This window comes from Symphalangus syndactylus, chromosome 1 (genome assembly GCF_028878055.3).
Source record: "Symphalangus syndactylus isolate Jambi chromosome 1, NHGRI_mSymSyn1-v2.1_pri, whole genome shotgun sequence".
NCBI classification, from domain to species: Eukaryota; Metazoa; Chordata; class Mammalia; order Primates; family Hylobatidae; genus Symphalangus; species Symphalangus syndactylus.
The window spans coordinates 79366044-79384737 of NC_072423.2; the positions used below are offsets into that span (position 1 = coordinate 79366044).

Below are 18694 nucleotides of genomic sequence, written 5' to 3' on the forward strand. Positions count from 1 at the left end.
GTATATCTTCATGGGTGACAGATCCCTCCAGCTACTATGACCCTCTTAAATGTTAATTCATTTCTATACCTGACATATTCCCTTCAAATGTCTCCTAATAACACTAATCACCCACTTGGCCTCAGCAATATGCTTTTTTTTTCATTCTAATTGCTGAAACTTACTGGCTCATTTATTAGACAATCAGACTTAAAGTAAGTTATAGAATGTAGCTGTGAACTGAGAACTGACTGTAAAAGAATCTTGAAATAGCTGTAGCAGTTGTTGCAAACTGCGCACTTTACTGGGTCTGTATAACAGGCTTTCAGAGGGTTTCTCAGTTTTTTTGGAAAGACACACAGTTCTACAAGTGTAGTTTAGTTCGCTCCCCAAACCACAACAGAAGCAAAGCAGAAGAACAGGGGATAAGCACATTGCTCAAATGAAGTTCAGCGTATGAGGCGGTATTGCAAAAAGAAACCCAACAAGAAAGACATCCCGTGTCAATCGATCAGAAGACTTAACCTTGTTAAGACAGCAGTACTCCCTAAATTGATCTACATACTCAGCACAGTCCCATTCAAAACCCCAGCTGGGCTCAAAGCAGTCTACAGTTAATTCTGTTCCTATCAAACTACCAATGTCATTTTTCACAAAACAGGAAACAACTATGCTAAAATTCATGTGAAGCCAAAAAATAGCCTGAATAACAAAAACAATCCTAAGCAAAAAGAACAAATCTGGGAGGCATCATGCTACCTGACTTAAAACTATACTATAAGGCTACAGTAACCATAACAGCATGGTAGCAAAACAAAAACAGACATAAACCAATGGAACAGAATAGAGAACCCAGAAGTAAAGCCACACACCTACAGCCATCTGATCTTCAACAAAGTCAACAAAAATAAGCAATGGGGAAAGGACTCCTTATTCAATAAATAGTGCTGGAATAGCTGGCTAACCATATGGAGAGGAATGAAACTGGACCCCTGCCTTTCACCATGTACAAAAATTAAGGTGGATTAAATATTTGAACATAAGACCTCAAACTATAAGAATCCTAGAGGGAAACTTAGGAAACACCATTTTGGACATTATTCTTGGGAAAGAATTTATGACTAAATTCTCCAAAGCAATTGTAATAAAAAAACACAAAAATTGACAAATGGGACCTAATTAAACTAAAGAGCTTCTGCACAGCAAAAGAAACTATCAACAGTAAACAGACAACCTACAGAAGAGGAGAAAACATTCACAAACTATTCATCTGACAAAAGTCCTAATACCCAGGATCTATAAGGAACTTAAAACAATTGAACAAGCCCAAAACAAATCACCCCATTAAAAATGAGCAAAAGACATGAACAGACACTTCTCGGAAGAAGACATACAAGCAGCCAACAAACATGAAAAAATGCTCCACATCACTAATCATCAAGAAATGCAACTCAAAACCACAATGAGATACCATCTCACAGCAGTCAGAATGGCTGTTATTAAAAAGCTAGCAGCCTGGGCAATATGGCGAAACTCTGTCTCTACAAAAAATACAGAAATTAACTGGGCATGGTGACAAAAAATACAGAAATTAGCTGGGCATGGTGGCACACACTTGTAGTCCTACCTACTTGGGAGGCTGAGGTGGAAGGATTGCTTGAACCCAGGAGGCAGAGGGTGTAGTGAGCTGAGATTGTGCCACTGCACTCCAGCCTGTGTGACAGGGTCAGACCCTGTCTCCAAAAAAATAAATAAAACATAAAGTCAAAAAACAATAGATGCTAGCAAGGCTGCAGAGAAAAGGGAATGCTTATACACTTAGTGTGAATGTAAATTAGTTCAGCCACCGTGGAGACCAGTTTGGAGATTTCTCAAAGAACTTAGAACTAATATTCAACCCAGCAGTCTCACTACTGGACATATACCCAAAAGACAGCAGATTGTTTTACTAAAAAGATACATGCACTTGCACATTCATCACAGCACTATTCACAGTATCAGAGACATGGATCAATCCACCATTGATCACCGGTGGATTGGATAAAGAAATGGTGGATTGATACATGTATATCATGGAATACTGTGCAGCCGTAGAATCAAATCATGACCTTTGTAGCAACATGGATACAGCTGAAGGCGATTATCCTAAATGAATTAACACAGGAATAGAAAACCAAATACCACATTTTCTCACTTATAAGTTGGAGCTAAATATTGGGTATTCATGGATATAAAGATGACAGCAATAGAAACTGCGGACTACTGGAAGTGGGAAAAGCACTGAAAAATTAACTATTGGGTACTATGCTCAGTACCTGGGTGATGGGATCACTCATACCTCAAACCTGAGCATCGTGCAGTATACCCAGGTAACAAACCTGCACATGTACCCCCTGAATCTAAAATAAAAGTTGAAAAAGGAACAACAATATGCCCATTTTCCATAGTGGTAAAGATATAGGTGTCATGCATCTATTTTAAAAAGAAAAAAATTGAAAGTAATGAGCTAAGCAGTCATTTGAAGAATGGTGAAAATAACAAAAAATCCAAAGAAAGAAGAAAAAAAAAGTTCTAAAGCAAAACATAGTAAAATTAAAAACAAAGAAATGAGAGAAGATTAACATCTCCAAAGCTGCTTTTTTTGGAAAAAATAATAATAATAACAGACAAACCTTTGGCAAAATTGACCAAGGTGGGAAAGAGACAATTTTACACGAAAAGCATTTGTCAAGTGAGAATCTAGCAGAATGAGATTAATCAAAAATTCAAAAAAACTTTAAAAGAATTAAAGGTAAATAAATGTGTTGCAAAAAGAATGACTTAAATATCAAAGATTTCTAAAATGCCTCTTTCATGAACCCCTCAAATATGTTTTCCAAAATGGTCTTTATGGGTTGTCCTGAGAATTTATACACCTTATACCATTGTATAACTTTGTCCCCCCTGCCCTGCAAAAAAATTGCACCAAAATCTAAGCCCACTTTATTCTTTGTTCATTCTAAGATTTAGTGCACAGTTGTAATTAAAATCTAAATTTAGCTAAATAAAACAGAAAAACTAATTTAAAAATAAATCCAGCTGGGTTTTGTTTTAAAATTGAAAGGCTGATTCTGAAATTTATATAGATATACAAGAGACCTAGAATAATCAAACAATCTTGAAATAGAACAAAATTGGAGGATTTACACTCCCTGCTTTCAAAACCTACTACAAAGCCACATTACACAAAACAGTGTGGTATTGACAGTTCCACAGAACTATGGAATAGGAATGTGAGTCCCAAAATAAATCCTAATATTTATAGTCAATTGATTTTTTTTTTTTTTTTCAATAAGGGCACCAAGACAGTTCAATGGGGAAAGAATATTTTTCAACAAATAGTGCCTGGGAGAACTAGATAGCCACATGCAAAAGAATTAGGGTAGACCCTTACTGTATTAGGGTTCTCCAGAGGGGCAGAACTAATAGGATATATGTATATATGAAAGGAAGGTTATTAGGGAGAATTGACTGACATGATCACAAGGCAAAGTCACACGATAGGCTGTCTGCAGGCTGGGGAAGAAAGAAGCCAGTAGCAGCTCAGTCTGAGTCTAAAAGCTTCAAAAGAGGGAAGCCAACAGTGCAGCCTTCAGTCTGTGGCCAAACTGACTGTCAGAGGGCCCCTGGCCAAACACTTACATAAATCCCAGAGTGCAAAGGCTGAAGAACTTGGAGTCCGATTTCCAAGGGCAGGAGGAATGGAAGGAAGCATCCAGCACGGGATAAAAATGAAAGCCAAGAGACTCAGCAAGCAAGGTTATCCCACCTTCTTCCACCTGCCTCCTTCTAGCCTGCTGGCAGCTGATTGGATATGCTCACCCACATTAGGGTGGGCCTTCCTCTCCCAGTTCGCAGACTCAAATGTCAGTCTCCTCTGGCAACACCCTCATAGACACACCCAGAAACAATACTTAGCAGCCTTCTAGGCCTCCTTCGATGCAGTTGAGTTGACACCTAATATTTGTGGGGTTTTGTTGTTGTTTTGAGATGGAGTCTTGCTCTCTTGCCCAGGCTGGAGTGCAGTGGTTCAATCTCGGCTCACTGCAACCTCTGCCTCCTGGGTTCAAGTGATTCTCCTGCCTCAGCCTCCCGAGTAGCTGGGACTACAGGTGCCCACCACCACACCTGGCTAATTTTTTTGTATTTTTAGTAGAGATGGGGTTTCACCATGTTAGCCAGGATGGTCTCGATCTCCTGACCTTGTGATCCGCCTGCCTTGGCCTCCCAAAGTGCTGGGATTGCAGGTGTGAGCCACCGTGCCTGGCCTGAGTTGACACCTCATATTAACCATCACACTTACCTAGTACCATATACAGAGATTCACTGAAAATCAACCATAGACCATAAACATTAGACCTAAAGCTATAAAACCTCTAAAAGACAACATAGGAATAAATCTTCATGACCTTAGGTTAAGCATTGGTTTCTTAGATTTGACACCAGTAAAGCACAAGCCACAAAAGAGAAAATAGGTGAATTATCAAAATCAAAAAGATCTGTGCTTCAAACAACACCATCAAGACAGTGAAAGACACAGAATAGGGACAAAAATTTGCAAATGATATATTTGACAAAGGACTTGTATCCAGAATACGTAAAGAACTCTTACAACCCAGTAAAAAGAAATGGCCCTATTTTTTAAATGAGCAGAGGATTTGAATAGACATTTTCCCAAAGAAAACATACAAGTCGTCAATAAACATGTGAGAAGATGCTTAGAATTCCTAGTCATTAGCAAAATGCAATCAAAATGAGAAGTGAAGTATCACTTAACACCCACTAAGATGGCTGTGAGTTTTAAAAAAGCAGAAAACAGCAAGTGTTGGTGAGGATGTGGGGAAATTGGAACCCTCATGCGTTGCTGGAGGGAATGTGAAATGGTACAGCCGCTATGGAAAATAATTTGGCAGTTTCTCAATAAGCCAAACATAGAATTACTGCATGACCCAGCAATTCCACCTCTGGATATACGCTAGAAAAGTTGAAGCAGATTTTCAAACAAAAACTTGTTCACAAGTGTTCACAGCAATGTTATTCACAATAGACAAAAAAGTGGGAATCACCCAAATGTCTGATGGGTCGATAAACAAAATCTGGTATATCTGTAAAATGAAATATTATTTGGCAGTGAAAAGGAATGGAGTTACTGGTACGTGCTATATCCAGATGGATGAACCTTGAAAACATTATGCTAAGTGAAAGAAGCCGGTCACAGAAGCCCACAGATGTGTGATTCTATCTCTGTGAAATGTCTAGGATAGGCAGATCTATAGAGAGAAAGTAGAGCCTGCTTGCCAGGGGATTAGCTGAGATACTGAATGTTAAAGTTGTATGTGCCTAGGGTGTAACATGCGGTAATACTAGTTTTCCCCTCCTCTGTTCTGTTGTGTTTTTGGTATTTGAAGGGGTGTAGTTAGGATTTCATAGTCCCGTAGTCCCCAGTGGTGGTTTTTATCCATTCCTTTGTTTTTCACCCTTTCCTTCCTTCATCTTCTTAGAGTCCAAGTCCCTGGTGGTGTAATTCTCTAGTCAGATGCTCTCCTCTCCCTGACCAGTCCTGCTTTTGCCTCCAGGCTCTCAAAAGCCTTGAGCTCATGCTGGCTGGGTTATTATGTTTAAGGTTCTGCATGGGCAGAAATTAGGCCACTTATGCATTTTAATGTTTAAGTCCAGACTCAGGAATACTGATTCATTATTAACCTGATTCATTGTTAACCTGATTCATTGTTAACTGATTCATTGTTAAGTGATCAGTATTATCAACACTAAATTATCTGATAAAGCTAAACGTCTTAATATTGGTAATTGTTATAAAATGCTATTTTTAAACATGACAGTTTTCTCATGATTGAGCTTTTTACAGGTTGTACACATGCAGGGTGTGTTTATCACTGAGCTATGTACCCAGGGTAACTGGCTGTGACTGACATTTGGAAGCTAATCATAATGCGAGCTGCCACTGTGGAGCGTCTGGTGCTTGTCTTGTTCTGCCTCCTGTAGCCGCCGCCCCCCTCACTGTTGTCAGTCCTCTACAGCTCCTGGCCGCTGTGAGGCCTTTGTCCTGGTACTGCTTGGCCAGCAGAGGGTTCCATAAGCACGCAAGGGAAGACGATTGCAGGTCTGTGGTTGGACCTTCCTCGTGTAGGTGTTGTGCTTGACAGCTTCAGTGCTTTCTGATAATATTCCCCCCACAGTAAAGCATTTATTGTACATTTTAAGAAATATGTTATATAAAGCCTTAAGCAAAAATGTGTTTTGGATCTGGTATAGTAACCTGCTAGAAATGAAATTGTCCAAATTCTTTCAATTAGTGGGAAAACTAGCCAGTGCAAAAGCATTTGTTCCTTTAATTTTTTTCATACCAAATCTTTGAACTGGTGATCTAGCTACCACTGTGTTTAATGATCAGTGTCTAAATTTCTCTTCTGTATGTATTTCGTAGGTCTCCATCATATTTTTGCCCAGAGGTAGGGGGGATTATGCCCAGTTTTGGGATGTTGAATGTCACCCTCTTAAGGAGCCTCACATGAAACACACGTTGAGATTCCAACTCTCTGGACAAGTGAGTAGTACACTAAATTTAAGTAAATTATTGTTTGTATTTTAAAAACAGAAAGGGAAATTAACAAGAAAAATTGGCCTGAAAATGCAGAATATAGCCCCATAATCTTAATTTTCTTATTTGTCTTTATTAATTGGCATGTTGGAGGACTGGGTTTGGCTGTATTGTTCATACAGCCCATGAAACCCATGTTTGACTTAGTTATATAAGAAACTCTGTGTGCTTGTGCATCATGTATGTACATGCGCACATGAGAGAGAGGAACCAGGCAGTACACAGAGAGCAGAACCAGGCAGAACAGAGTACAGAGCTTGCAATTTAGGGGATTTAAAAATCTTAAATCTCCTTAAGGAAATGATAGAGTTCAAATAAGTAAATGTCCATATATTTTCTTAGTTTTTATTTCTTTCTCCCTTACCCTGTGATTTTTCTGTACAGAGCATCAAAGCAGAAAATGAGCCTGAAAACGCATGCCTTTCCATGGATTCCCTCATTAAAATAGATCATTTAGTTAAGCCCCGAAGACAAGCTGTGTCAGAGGCTTCTGCTCGTGTACCTGAGTATGTTGTTTTTGTCATTCTTACTGAGTTTTTTCCCAGTACTTTATTGAGGAATAGAGTCAGTAAAATGCTCAATGACTTTACCTGAGTTCACATGTGTTACCAGCACTCCAGCCAAGATACAGAATATTCCTCTCGCCCAGAAATTTCTTACATATCCCTTTGCAGTCAAGATTTGTCCTGTTCTGATTTCTGTCATCATAGATTCATTTTGCTTGAACTTCATATATGTGCATATGTATGTATACATTCTTTGTGTCTGGCTTCTTTTTCTCAACATACTATTTTTAAAAATCCATTCATGTTATTGAATGTACCTATAGTTCATTCCTTTTTATTGTTTAGTATCCCATTAAATGAACGTATCACAATTTATTCATTTTCCTGTTGACTTTTGGATGTCTTATAATTTGGAATTATTATGAATTAAGGTGCTATGAATATTACTGTATGTGCATTTCTAAAGATGACATACACTTTCATTACTTTTGAGTACAAATACCTAATTTTACCCAAAATTGCCAGGTCACATGATAACCATGTGTTGAACTTTAAAATAAACTGCCAAATAGTTTTCCCTAAATAGTTGTACCATTTTATGTTCCCATAAGCAGCATATGAAAGTAGATTCTTAAAAAGCTTTAAAATGTAAAACTTATACCAGCCGCATATATAGCTTTAATGAGAATATTATTTAGTATTCTACCTTATGAAAATATTTCTTATAATCCTTAATTAACTAGTAATTAGATCTAATTAAGTTCTTGAGGAGGATGCCTGGAAAGACAATATATGTTAAATATCTGCTGAATTTAATATAAATTTAGTCATTTATTTTTTAATGGGAGCCAATAATGTATTTGGAAGAAATTAGAGCCCTTTAATGAATGCATGTTCTTGGCACACTCCCTCCGGGCTGTTATCTCTTGCTTCTCTCTTGCTCTCTACGCCCCGCACCTCCACGGCTCCTGTCTGGAGACACAGCCTCACCAACCCAGAGCCCACATGGGCTGCAGGGAAACAAATGAGAAACTGGGAGAAGTGACAGAGGCAGCTTGGTCTGTGAAACCTGGGAAGGACTTCCGTGAAAGGGGACATTTAAGTTGAGGAGGATGAGTGGAAACGGCCTAGGTGAGGAGGGTGGGAGAAGTTCCCAGGAGAAGTTCAGTGTGAGAGGGGAGTGGTGGGGGGCAAGGCCAGAGCTGGGCCTAGGAGGTGGTTGCTGTTCTGGAGAGCTGGGAAGCCAGGGAGTGACATGATCAGGTATACGTGTGTAGGACAATCCCCTGGCTGTGGTATGACTGATAAGAAGGAGGTGAGGAGGGGCTATTTTAAAGGAGTCCAGGAGTAAAATAGTGTCAAGGAATAGGAAGAGAACGGGCAGACTGGAGATAGGAGGGCCTCTGCGATGGACTGGATAAAGGGGGATGGCTGTGAGAGAGTCGGCTCCTGGATATCATTCAGCAAACACAAGTGGAGGATCAGGTTTGAGGACAAAAATCACAAGTTCATTTTTGTATTTGTGGAGACTGAAGGTGTTTGAGCTATCCTGAGGGACCGTTGTGTAGTGAGTGAATAGATAGGGCTGCTGGGGGGTGCCAAGCTAGGTGTGAGGGGAAGGTCAGATGTGCAGAGAGTTGGGGGTGGAGGGGAGCCTGCAGAGACCCAGGAGTGGCCAGAGAAAGGAGAGGCAGCTGTGCAGGGTTTGGGAAGCCCAGGCAAGAGCCAGTGCCACCACCAGCAAAGATTGCCCGGAGGCCACACCTGCATCAGGCACTTGGAGCAGCGTGTGTCCCTGTGATAGTGAAGTACAGTCGGTACTGCAGCGTGACGGGGCCAAGTGAAATGAACTGAGATAAAGGGCCACCTTCATACAAACTGGGCTTCTGGCAGGTAGTGACCCAGGCTGTGAGGAGTGTGAGACCTATCCAGCACCCTTTATGAGAGGATTCCTGCTGTCATCCTCTTCACATAAATTAGATAAGTTGTCATTACAAAACTTATATTTGAAAATAAATTGCCGAGAAAAACACAAATTAATGCAATACTACATAATTTCAATATATAAAAACGGTTTAAGTTACTGTGGATTTCAGATTCTTAACTTTTACACCTATTCCCAAAGCAGGCAGCTTGATGTGACTGCTCGCGGAGTTTATGCCCCAGAGGATGTGTACAGGTTCTTGCCGACTAGTGTGGGGGAGTCACGGACACTTAAAGTCAATCTGCGAAATAATTCTTTTATTACACACTCAGTAAGTTGGAAATATTACTATGGGTTTTGGAAAAATAAATGCATTCTACTCTGATAACAAACATTTTCCTGATGATTCTATAGACTATAAGTTGTAATAATGAGGTAATTTTTCTTTTTTTGGAGATGGAGTCTCGCTTCGCCCAGGCTGGAGTGCAGTGGTGCGATCTCGGCTCACTGCAAGCTCCACTTCCTGGGTTCATGCCATTCTGCTGCCTCAGCCTCCTGAGTAGCTGGGACTACAGGCGCCTGCCACCACGCCTGGTTAATTTTTTGTATTTTTAGTAGAGATGGGTTTTCACTGTGTTAGCCAGGATAGTCTTGATTTCCTGACCTTGTGATCTGTCCGCCTCGGCCTCCCAAAGTGCTGGGATTACAGGCATGTGCCACCACGCCCGGCCATAATGAGGTAATTTTTAAAAATGCAATGTAAGGCCAGGTGCAGTGACTCACACCTGTAATTCAGGACTTTGGGAGGCCAAGGCAGGAGGATTGTTTGAGCCCAGGAGTTTGAGACCAACCTGGGCAATATAGTGAGACTCCATCTCTACCAAAAAAAACCAGATTAACTGGGCGTGGTGGCACGTACCTGTAGTTCCAGCTACTTGTGGGGCTGAGCTGAGAGGATCGCTTTAGCCTGGGAGGTTGAGGCTGCAGTGAGCCGTGATTGTGCCACTGCACTTCAGCCAGGGTGACAGAGCAAGACCCTGCCCGCATCCCCCCAAAAATGCCTTAGTATTGTATTTGAACATAAACTCACTGGAAGTTTATAATCTTTTACTTGAAAATCAAAAATTTGTTTTATATTTTAATTTTTAACCTTTTCTTTTTCTTCTGTACTATTATACACACATATTTCTGGACAACCTTTACTTTAGTTAAAACTAGATTAAATTCATGTTAAAATGTTCTTAAATATGTTTTCATTACGTTAGCATTTATTGTCCTACCTAATTTTGTGGCAATACCTAAATTTACAAAATGTATCTGTAATAAATAAATGCTTGGTATGCTTATGTATGCTAAAAGATCTAACTTTCATAACTTTATAAAGTGTTTTCTATTAAATTCCAGCTGAAGTTTTTGAGTCCCAGAGAGCCATTCTATGTCAAACATTCCAAGTACTCTTTGAGGTAAGTTTATCGCAGATCACAGTGTTCTCATCAGCGATGCAGGACTTTTGTCTCTTGGGAGTTGGGGCTTGTGAGGTCCCCTCTGCTGCAGGTCCCCCATATTCCTCACCAGCACCAAACAGCATTAGTCAGAGTCTTCGCAAGTAGAAGCAGAGAAAAGGAGCCTGCAGGGGGCCAGCTCCAGACCATCCGTGGTGCACTCAGCAGTGCCGCAGTGCACAGCATTTGGGCTGGTGTGACTCCTCCCACCCAGGATTTGCAGCCACATAAATCTTAGAGCTGTGGCCGGGCGCGGTGGCCCATGCTTGTAATCCCAGCACTTTGGGAGGCCGAGGCGGGCGGATCACAAGGTCAGGAGATCGAGACCACGGTGAAACCCCGTCTCTACTAAAAAATACAAAAAATTAGCCGGGCGTGGTGGCGGGCGCCTGTAGTCCCAGCTACTCGGAGAGGCTGAGGCAGGAGAATGGCGTGAACCCGGGACGCGGAGCTTGCAGTGAGCCGAGATTGCGCCACTGCACTCCAGCCTGGGCAAAAGAGCAAGACTCCGTCTCAAAAAAAAAAAAAAAAAAAAAAAAAAAAAAAAAATCTTAGAGCTGTAATTATCTTAAGATTGACTTTTAGAGTAATTCCTCTTTCAAACGTTATTTTCACTGGTATGCTGAGAATCAAGGACTTAGATTTTCATTAATTGGGACAAAAACCTTTCCGGGTTAATTGGGAAAACTTTTATTGTGGTGTTTTCCAGTTGCCATTCTTCAGACACTCCTTACTGTTCTTAAATCAGGGCCTCATTTTCTTGTTATCCTTGCTAATTTTTTTTTCTATATGATGCACATTTAGGTTGAACTCTCGAACTGGGTTGTCACTGTTATTTAGAACTTAATAGTAGGGTTCTGTTGGGCTTAATGCTGAAGAATAATTTTAATTTCATCTTTGAATCTTTAAGTCATTTAATTATTGTAAAGTCTCTCATTTTAGCATTAGGAGACTATTCCAGAAACATGTTCTATTCTATGAAAATTTGGACCACTCTGCAAACATTCTAGGCCTGCCATTTATGCACTTACTAAGACCAGCGGTGCTGTACAATTGAAGTCACTCACAGCCCTGGATACCGGAAAGATGGCTTGATTGAGGACTGTTCCTTCTACCTTACTCTTTCTTTTTATTCTTTTATCTCTCACACCACCTCTTCCTTCTCCTATGGACTATAAAATATCTTAATATGCTTGAGGGCTAAACCCTTCCTTTCTCTCCCAGGAGACTGACCTAAAGGCACAAACTATAGATTTTAGTTCTGAAAATTCAACAATGAATCCATCTAAAAATTATCATAAACTTGATAAACTGGCCTCAATTTCCTTATTTGTAAAATGGAGATGCCAGTGCTAGCTACTGACAGCATAGAATTGTGAGGAATGTAAGAGATGTGGTAATAATGCCCAGACATAGCAAGCGTCAGGTGTTAACATCATCATCATCATCATTAAATCTCCCCTGTAGGTGACCTTGGCTGGCAGGATGCATCAACACTCACTCTACAGATTTTGATAGAACCTCATTTTATTATCAGTGTGTCTTCGTTTAATCCCTATGACAACTACATAGAAGAGAAAGGCCCAAGTTTAAAAATCAGCCAAATCCAAGTTTTCCAACTTCTGTTCTCCAAGTTCTCCTCTCATAGTAGTCTGTGGATCTCTCCAGTTATTGTAGGCTGCCCCAATTGATTTGAGACTAGTGATGCTCTAGTGTGCGTAATAATAGGTTGGAACTACTAAAATACATGGTAGCACAACTGCAGAGGCAATTAGTTTATTCAGAAAAAGATCATTTAAATTTCTAATTGTTGTAACTATTTTTAGTAACTGAGTACAAATAGATACTGAATAAATTATCCTGAACACTATTATTATCTAAACTCAAATTTTATCATAACTGCATTATTCATTCTGCTTCCTCAGATTGGTTCACATCCCACATCTTCACCAGCTTTTTGCAGAGTATATTTTTAAACATGCAGTAGATCAATGGAATACTTCTGTATAAACTGGCATACATCTGTCACAAATTGGAGGGACTTTAGATTTTTATTTCAAGGAGCTCTTCTTACCTTAAAAAATATTTTTTTTAGGCCGGGTGTGGTGGCTCACACTTGTAATCCCAGCACTTTGGGAGGCCGAGGCGGGTGGATCATGTGAGGTCAGGAGTTTGGACCAGCCTGGCCAACATTATGAAACCCCATCTCCACTAAAACTACAAAAATTAGCCATGCATGGTGGTGGCCGCCTGTAATCCCAGCTACTTGGGAGGCTGAGGCAGGAGAATCCCTTGAACCTGGGAGGTAGTCGTAGTGAGCTGAGCTCATGCCACTGTACTCCAGCCTGGGCAACAAGAGTGAAACTCTGTCTCAAAAATAAATAAATAAATAAATAAAATATTTTTAAAAGCTTCTAAACAAAGTTTCATTTAAAAAAATTATCTTGAAGAGTCTAGTACCAGCTTTAAAAAAACAGTATTTACATATACCTCATCCTCATCTGTAGTTTTGATAAAGCATCATTATTTAAAATAAACATGTTAAATTATAGCTTTATGTCACTGTTCTCCATTTTATAGCTAGGTATGAGGCAGTCAAAACTTTCCTGCAGTTAAACAGTCATTTTCCAACTTTCATTATTGAATACGCTGTCATTTCAAATTCTTTTTTGATGTTATATTCTTTGCTTAATTTGCCTTCACAGATTTTTTTTAAAGAATTGCATTTCTGCCAAAATTTGTGGGCCAATTCAGATTTGACTCTTTCCAGAGAAAGAACCTAAACCTATTTCATCACAATAGTGCTACAGATGGCAGAGTCTATTTCTGATATGGAGTGTAGGGACAAGACCAGCCGAGTGGAAATCAGATAAGGGGATTTTTGAAAGATGCCTAAAACATTTTTAATGAGAAACTCAAATTTTATAAATGAGATGACATTTTGCTTAGCTTCAACTTGTTTTCTATAAACCACTTTTGAGATATGAAATGTGTTCCTTGCTGGTCATGTAAAAGTAGACATTTTTGTGGACGTTAACTTGTAGACTTGCTGTTCCAGTGCATAAAGTTAAGAGTCATGAATTACAGCCCTGCGTTCCTGTGCAGCTGTGTCACATTAATGGCATCTGAAGGAACTTAGAAACGTGAGAAAATATTTCTAAATTAAGCAAAATTTGGACAGTTCAATTAAGTTAGCATTTAAAATAGTATTGCAAGGTGCATAGTTTGTACTCTGAACATATTTAAATCTTTTTAAACTTTTATGCTTTGAAGATAAATTTGAATGAAATAATTTTATACTCTATTACTGGCAGACACTTAAGTTATTCTGATTATGGTGAGTTTCCAGAAAGTCTTCATCGATATTAACTATCACTATAGGACTACAGGGTAAATGCATAATAGTACCGATTTCAGCAATAGCTTTAATAGCAGCAGCTCATTGTAAATTTGGTAAAGTATGAGTAAGAAAATCATGTGTATGAAGCACTAATTCTGTGATCTGTTTAACCAAATGAACTAAACTCTGGGTTATAGGAAACTTTTAATTTTACACAAAGAAAGGTGGAAACACTGGCTCCTTTGTAGCAGAGAATGACCTGTGTTGACCTTGGAGAAGCAGCAGGACAGTAGAGGCAGATGCCACAGGAACCCCAGTGACAGTTCTTACCACAGAACTGAAGTCATGGGCACTTACGGCATTGTGTGCTGTTGTATTTGTCCCAAACACGAGACACTGTGACTTTAGACAAAGGCTCACAAAACATAATTGCCAGATGAGACCAACAGTTAGCTTGCCTTGGCAGTGGAACAAAATCTGTGTTCTTAAAGCCCTGAGAAGCAATTCCCAGCCTTTACTTAATCACATTTTTCATTTGGTAGATCACTGTCTGCTCTATGACACCATTAACTACACATTTCCAAAGTAATAATAAGATTGTAGTCATCTATAGGGTACAGGAGATAATTACTTACAAATATGCACTTTTTCCAAGGCCACCGGAAGGCCTAGTGGGGCTGCTCTCCGAAAGCTCCAGCACTAGCACAGGGAAGTGGCTGTTCCCTATAGGCTGTAAGCTGATTCTAGCTTAAGGAGGCAGAAGAGTTCCCCCAAGAAGGTACAGGGGTTTTGCGCAGTGCAGAGGTGGGTGAACACGAATGTATGATAGATTATAAGTAAGGTAATAGGGAAAAGGAAACATTACTAACAGGTTTTCTTATAAAGGTTCTTTTTTGAGGGTTCTGAGGGATCGTCTCTTTCTTATATCTTTTTTAAAAGAATTTATGTTTCTACTTAGTCCCCAAAAGCATCTTTCTCTTAACCTATTGTTTTATGAACATCTAATCCCAGCTGAGTTGTTGTAGCTAATAGGTTTCACCTCATCTGTGCCCTCATGTCCTTGCACAGTGCAAGGTGCACAATCCTGGCATACCCTGCATGTCATTTGGGAGAGAAGGACAGTTCCTAGAAAAGTGAGAAGCCAAGGAATAGAGTTATCATTGAGCTGCAGTGACCCCTCACCCATGTGTGGGAACAAATTTTATTACCTTTTTCAGTTTCTTTGATAATGGTGGTACCTTGTATGTGCTAGTGTACTGACTTTTTTTCTGTGGAAACTGTTCCTTTAAAAAAATGTTTTGGGCTGGGCATGGTGGCCCATGCCTGTGATCCCGACATTTTGGGAGGCCAAGACGGGCAGGTCATCTGAGGTCAGGAGTTCAAGATCAGCCTGGCCAACATGTGAAACCCTGTCTCTACTAAAAATGCAAAAAGTAGGCAAGGCGCGGTGGCTCACGCCTGTAATCCCAGCACTTTGGGAGGCGGAGGCGGGCGGATCATGAGGTCAAGAGATCAAGACCATGCTGGCCAACATGGTGAAACCCCGTCTCTACTAAAAATACAAAAATTAGCTGGGCATGGTGGCGCATGTCTGTAATCCTAGCTACTCAGGAGGCTGAGGCAGAAGAATCGCTTGAACTCAGGAGGCAGAGGTTGCAGTGAGCCGAGATCGTGCCACTGCACTCCAGCCTGGTGACAGAGCGAGACTCCGTCTCAAAAAAAAAAAAGCAGTAGCCGGGCCTGGTGGCATATGCCTGTAGTCCCAGCTGCTCAGGAGGTTGAGGCAGGAGAATGGCTTGAACCAGGGAAACAGAGGTTGCAGTGAGCTGAGATCGTGCCACTGCACTTCAGCTTGGGCGACAGAGCGAGAATCCGTCTGAAAAAAAAAAATGTTTTGAAAGAAAGGAAGGAAGTGTGGTTGCTAGAATTTGTAGGTTCCACTAAGCCCTTTCCACGTAGATGGGGCCTGCAGGGAGTTGGGAGCTGAGCGTGCACAGCCTGATGGCCTCTCTGCTCCCTAGATGCATTTCTGCTCTGCGTGCCTTTGCAATTACATCTATCATTAGTTAGAGGATCTGAACTAGACCTCCCCACTGGGTTCAGAGGACTTTCCTGCTACCTTTTCCCATGTGTGTGTGTGTCTGTGTAGAGATTAAATTAGTTCTTAATAATAGTATTACAAAGTACTTTTTAAAATATATCCATCTTGCTGGGAGTGTTCTATAGCCGTATTAAATGTTGTGGTTCTTTCTAAATTGCATTCCATTTTATTCAGTGTATCTGTAAATCTAAAGCAGATGATATATTTTTAATCACAATATACTTAAATTTTCAGTTTAATATAGAACAATTCTGTATTCTGTGATGAAATTTATTAATAATGAGTTCTTCCAGAGATTTTTTTGGGGATATTATTTTTTAGTAATTCATAAGTTATAAAGCCTCTTAAATAGGCAAATGGTACTATATTTATCCAAGTATTGACCGCCAACATGAAAGAGAAAATTGTAGCTAATGGCATGGGCCAGGTTAGTTTTTTTTAAAAAAGTACATTATCTTTGACATGGTAAAACAAGTGTAATGCCTTTGGGGAAAATAACCCAGACTTTAAATAAAAATAGGGCACTCGTTACCAGCCTCTATATTACTGTAATCTGAAAGTAAAGTTTCTAGAATATTTTTGATGAAAGTTTTGGGCCGGGCGTGGTGGCTCATGCCTGTAATCCTAGCACTTTGGGAAGTCAAGGCGGGTGGATCACTTTAGGCCAGGAGTTTGAGATTAGCCTGGCCGACATGGTGAAACCCTGCCTCTACTAAAAATACAAAAATTAGCTGGGTGCAGTGATGGGCGCCTGTAATCCCAGCTACTCGGGAGGCTGAGGCGGGAGAATTGCTTGAACCTGGGAGGTTGAAGTTGCGGTGAGTCAAGATCATGCCATTGCACCCCAGCCTGGGCGACAAGAGTGAAACTGTCTCAAAAAAAAAAAAGAAAGGATCATGAATTTTAGAGCAAAAACTGCACAGCCCATTAATGATAGGGTTGGGACAAGTTGTTTTAATCTTTCCAGTACAATATGCTGTCTGGACTGAGTAAAACAGGCATTTAGGGTGTTCCCGAACCCTTTCTTAGGTAGATAGCTTTTGCAGGCAGAATACAAAGCTATATGTATGATAGTTTAGACCTCTTATTTTCCTTTTTATATATTAATAGTTACTGGATAGCCAGGAATATATAGGTATGCAATACTGTTTTAATACAATTTTAGATTTTTCTCTCCTTTGTGTTATTTTCTCATTAAATAATAGCATCCAGGAAATTATAAATACATTTAAGCTGAATGTAGCTTGACCAAGCTCTTTCCTCAACACCTGAGCCAGGCACTGTGCTGCCTGCGACAGGGTCGCGGATGCTGTCATGACATGCCTCTGTCATGTGCCTGTCTCTTTCCAGAGCCCAGCATTACATCAACATGCCCGTGCAGTTCAAACCGAAGTCCGCAGGCAAATTTGAAGCTTTGCTTGTCATTCAAACAGATGAAGGCAAGAGTATTGCTATTCGACTAATTGGTGAAGCTGTTGGAAAAAATTAACTAGAATACATTTTTGTGTAAAGTAAATTACATAAGTTGTATTTTGTTAACTTTATCTTTCTACACTACAATTATGCTTTTGTATATATATTTTGTATGATGGATATCTATAATTGTAGATTTTTTTTACAAGCTAATACTGAAAACTTGACTGAAATATTATGTATCTAGCCTACAGTATTGTACTTAACTTTTACAGATGAGAAGAGAGTTCTGTGTTTGCGTTGATTATGATATTCTGAATAAATATGGAATATATTTTAATGTGGTATATCCAGAAATTTTTCAGTGAGCTTGTCTTTTTCTATGCTGTCATACAGAAATGAGAATATCACTTTATTCTCTTAAGTATTTTCCAGCCTCTGGGTCTGTTCTGTGCTTTTTATCCTCCATCACACAGTTTCCTTTCTCCTAAGAAATTCCTTCTCTGTTCCTCTGTCGTTTAGCCAGTTGCCCAGAGTAGAAAGGACAACTTACTTTTCAAGCAGCTGGTTCTTTTACTGAGGGAAAGTCTTCATAGTCTGTGCAAACACAGTGAAGAGGTTCTCTGAGCCCACGTACTGTATGTAAAGCTAGACAGGACAACTGCTGCAGAAGCTGGTACAGATGGGGTAGGTTCCAGTGGGATACAGGGAGAGCAGTCTGTGGTAGGCTTGAGGTCAAGACGGTGACACAGTTTTACCCAGGAGGAATGTAGTTATTAATTGCTCTTCTCACCATTATTAGAGAGTCTCCTGATGAAGCTTTCTGAGCCCCAGCTCATTGCCTTTGACTTTGAAGCAACAAAATCCCAGATTGTGTAGTAGCTCGGGGATGATCACAATTGGATATTATGTGGAGTGGAAAGACCTCGAGGCTTGTAGAAAGCTGGCCGGATGACTTAAACTAATTACAGTTTAAAAGCAATGATTGTGAACTTGATAGAAAAACAGATCCCTTTTTTCTTCTTCCACTTCACTTTACTTTTGCCAAGTAATTTTTGCTTAGAAATCAAATTTGTAAAAACACTTTTTTTCACAAGTTAAACAGGTGGTACTTTTACTGATACTGCTTGACTTCTGTTCTAGATTTTGTGCATCAAATATGAGATGACCTCATGCTTGAATTTGTGCTAATTTTTCAACAGTCAGCCTTAAACATTTTAAAACCATGCTATTGCTTTTTAAGACTGTTTGCCATGGTCTTTTAAGTGTTT

The 18694-nt window shown here is 39.9% G+C and overlaps 1 protein-coding gene across 21 annotated transcripts in view; it reads left to right on the forward strand.

Annotated features, from left to right (window-relative positions):
- The window catches only part of CEP192 (centrosomal protein 192), a 132310-nt gene extending 114547 nt beyond the window's left edge, over positions 1 to 17763 (forward strand). For 15 of the 21 annotated variants that reach the window (XM_055239315.2, XM_063641262.1, XM_063641244.1 and 12 more), the window contains 5 exons: positions 6464 to 6583; positions 7022 to 7143; positions 9269 to 9398; positions 10472 to 10530; positions 17361 to 17763. In XM_055239315.2, the coding sequence (XP_055095290.2) occupies positions 6464 to 6583; positions 7022 to 7143; positions 9269 to 9398; positions 10472 to 10530; positions 17361 to 17499 (570 nt within the window). In that variant the 3' untranslated portion in view covers positions 17500 to 17763. The other 6 variants (XM_055239324.2, XM_063641212.1, XM_063641219.1 and 3 more) reach the window with 2 other exon arrangements.
- Positions 17764 to 18694: the final 931 nt, after the last annotated feature.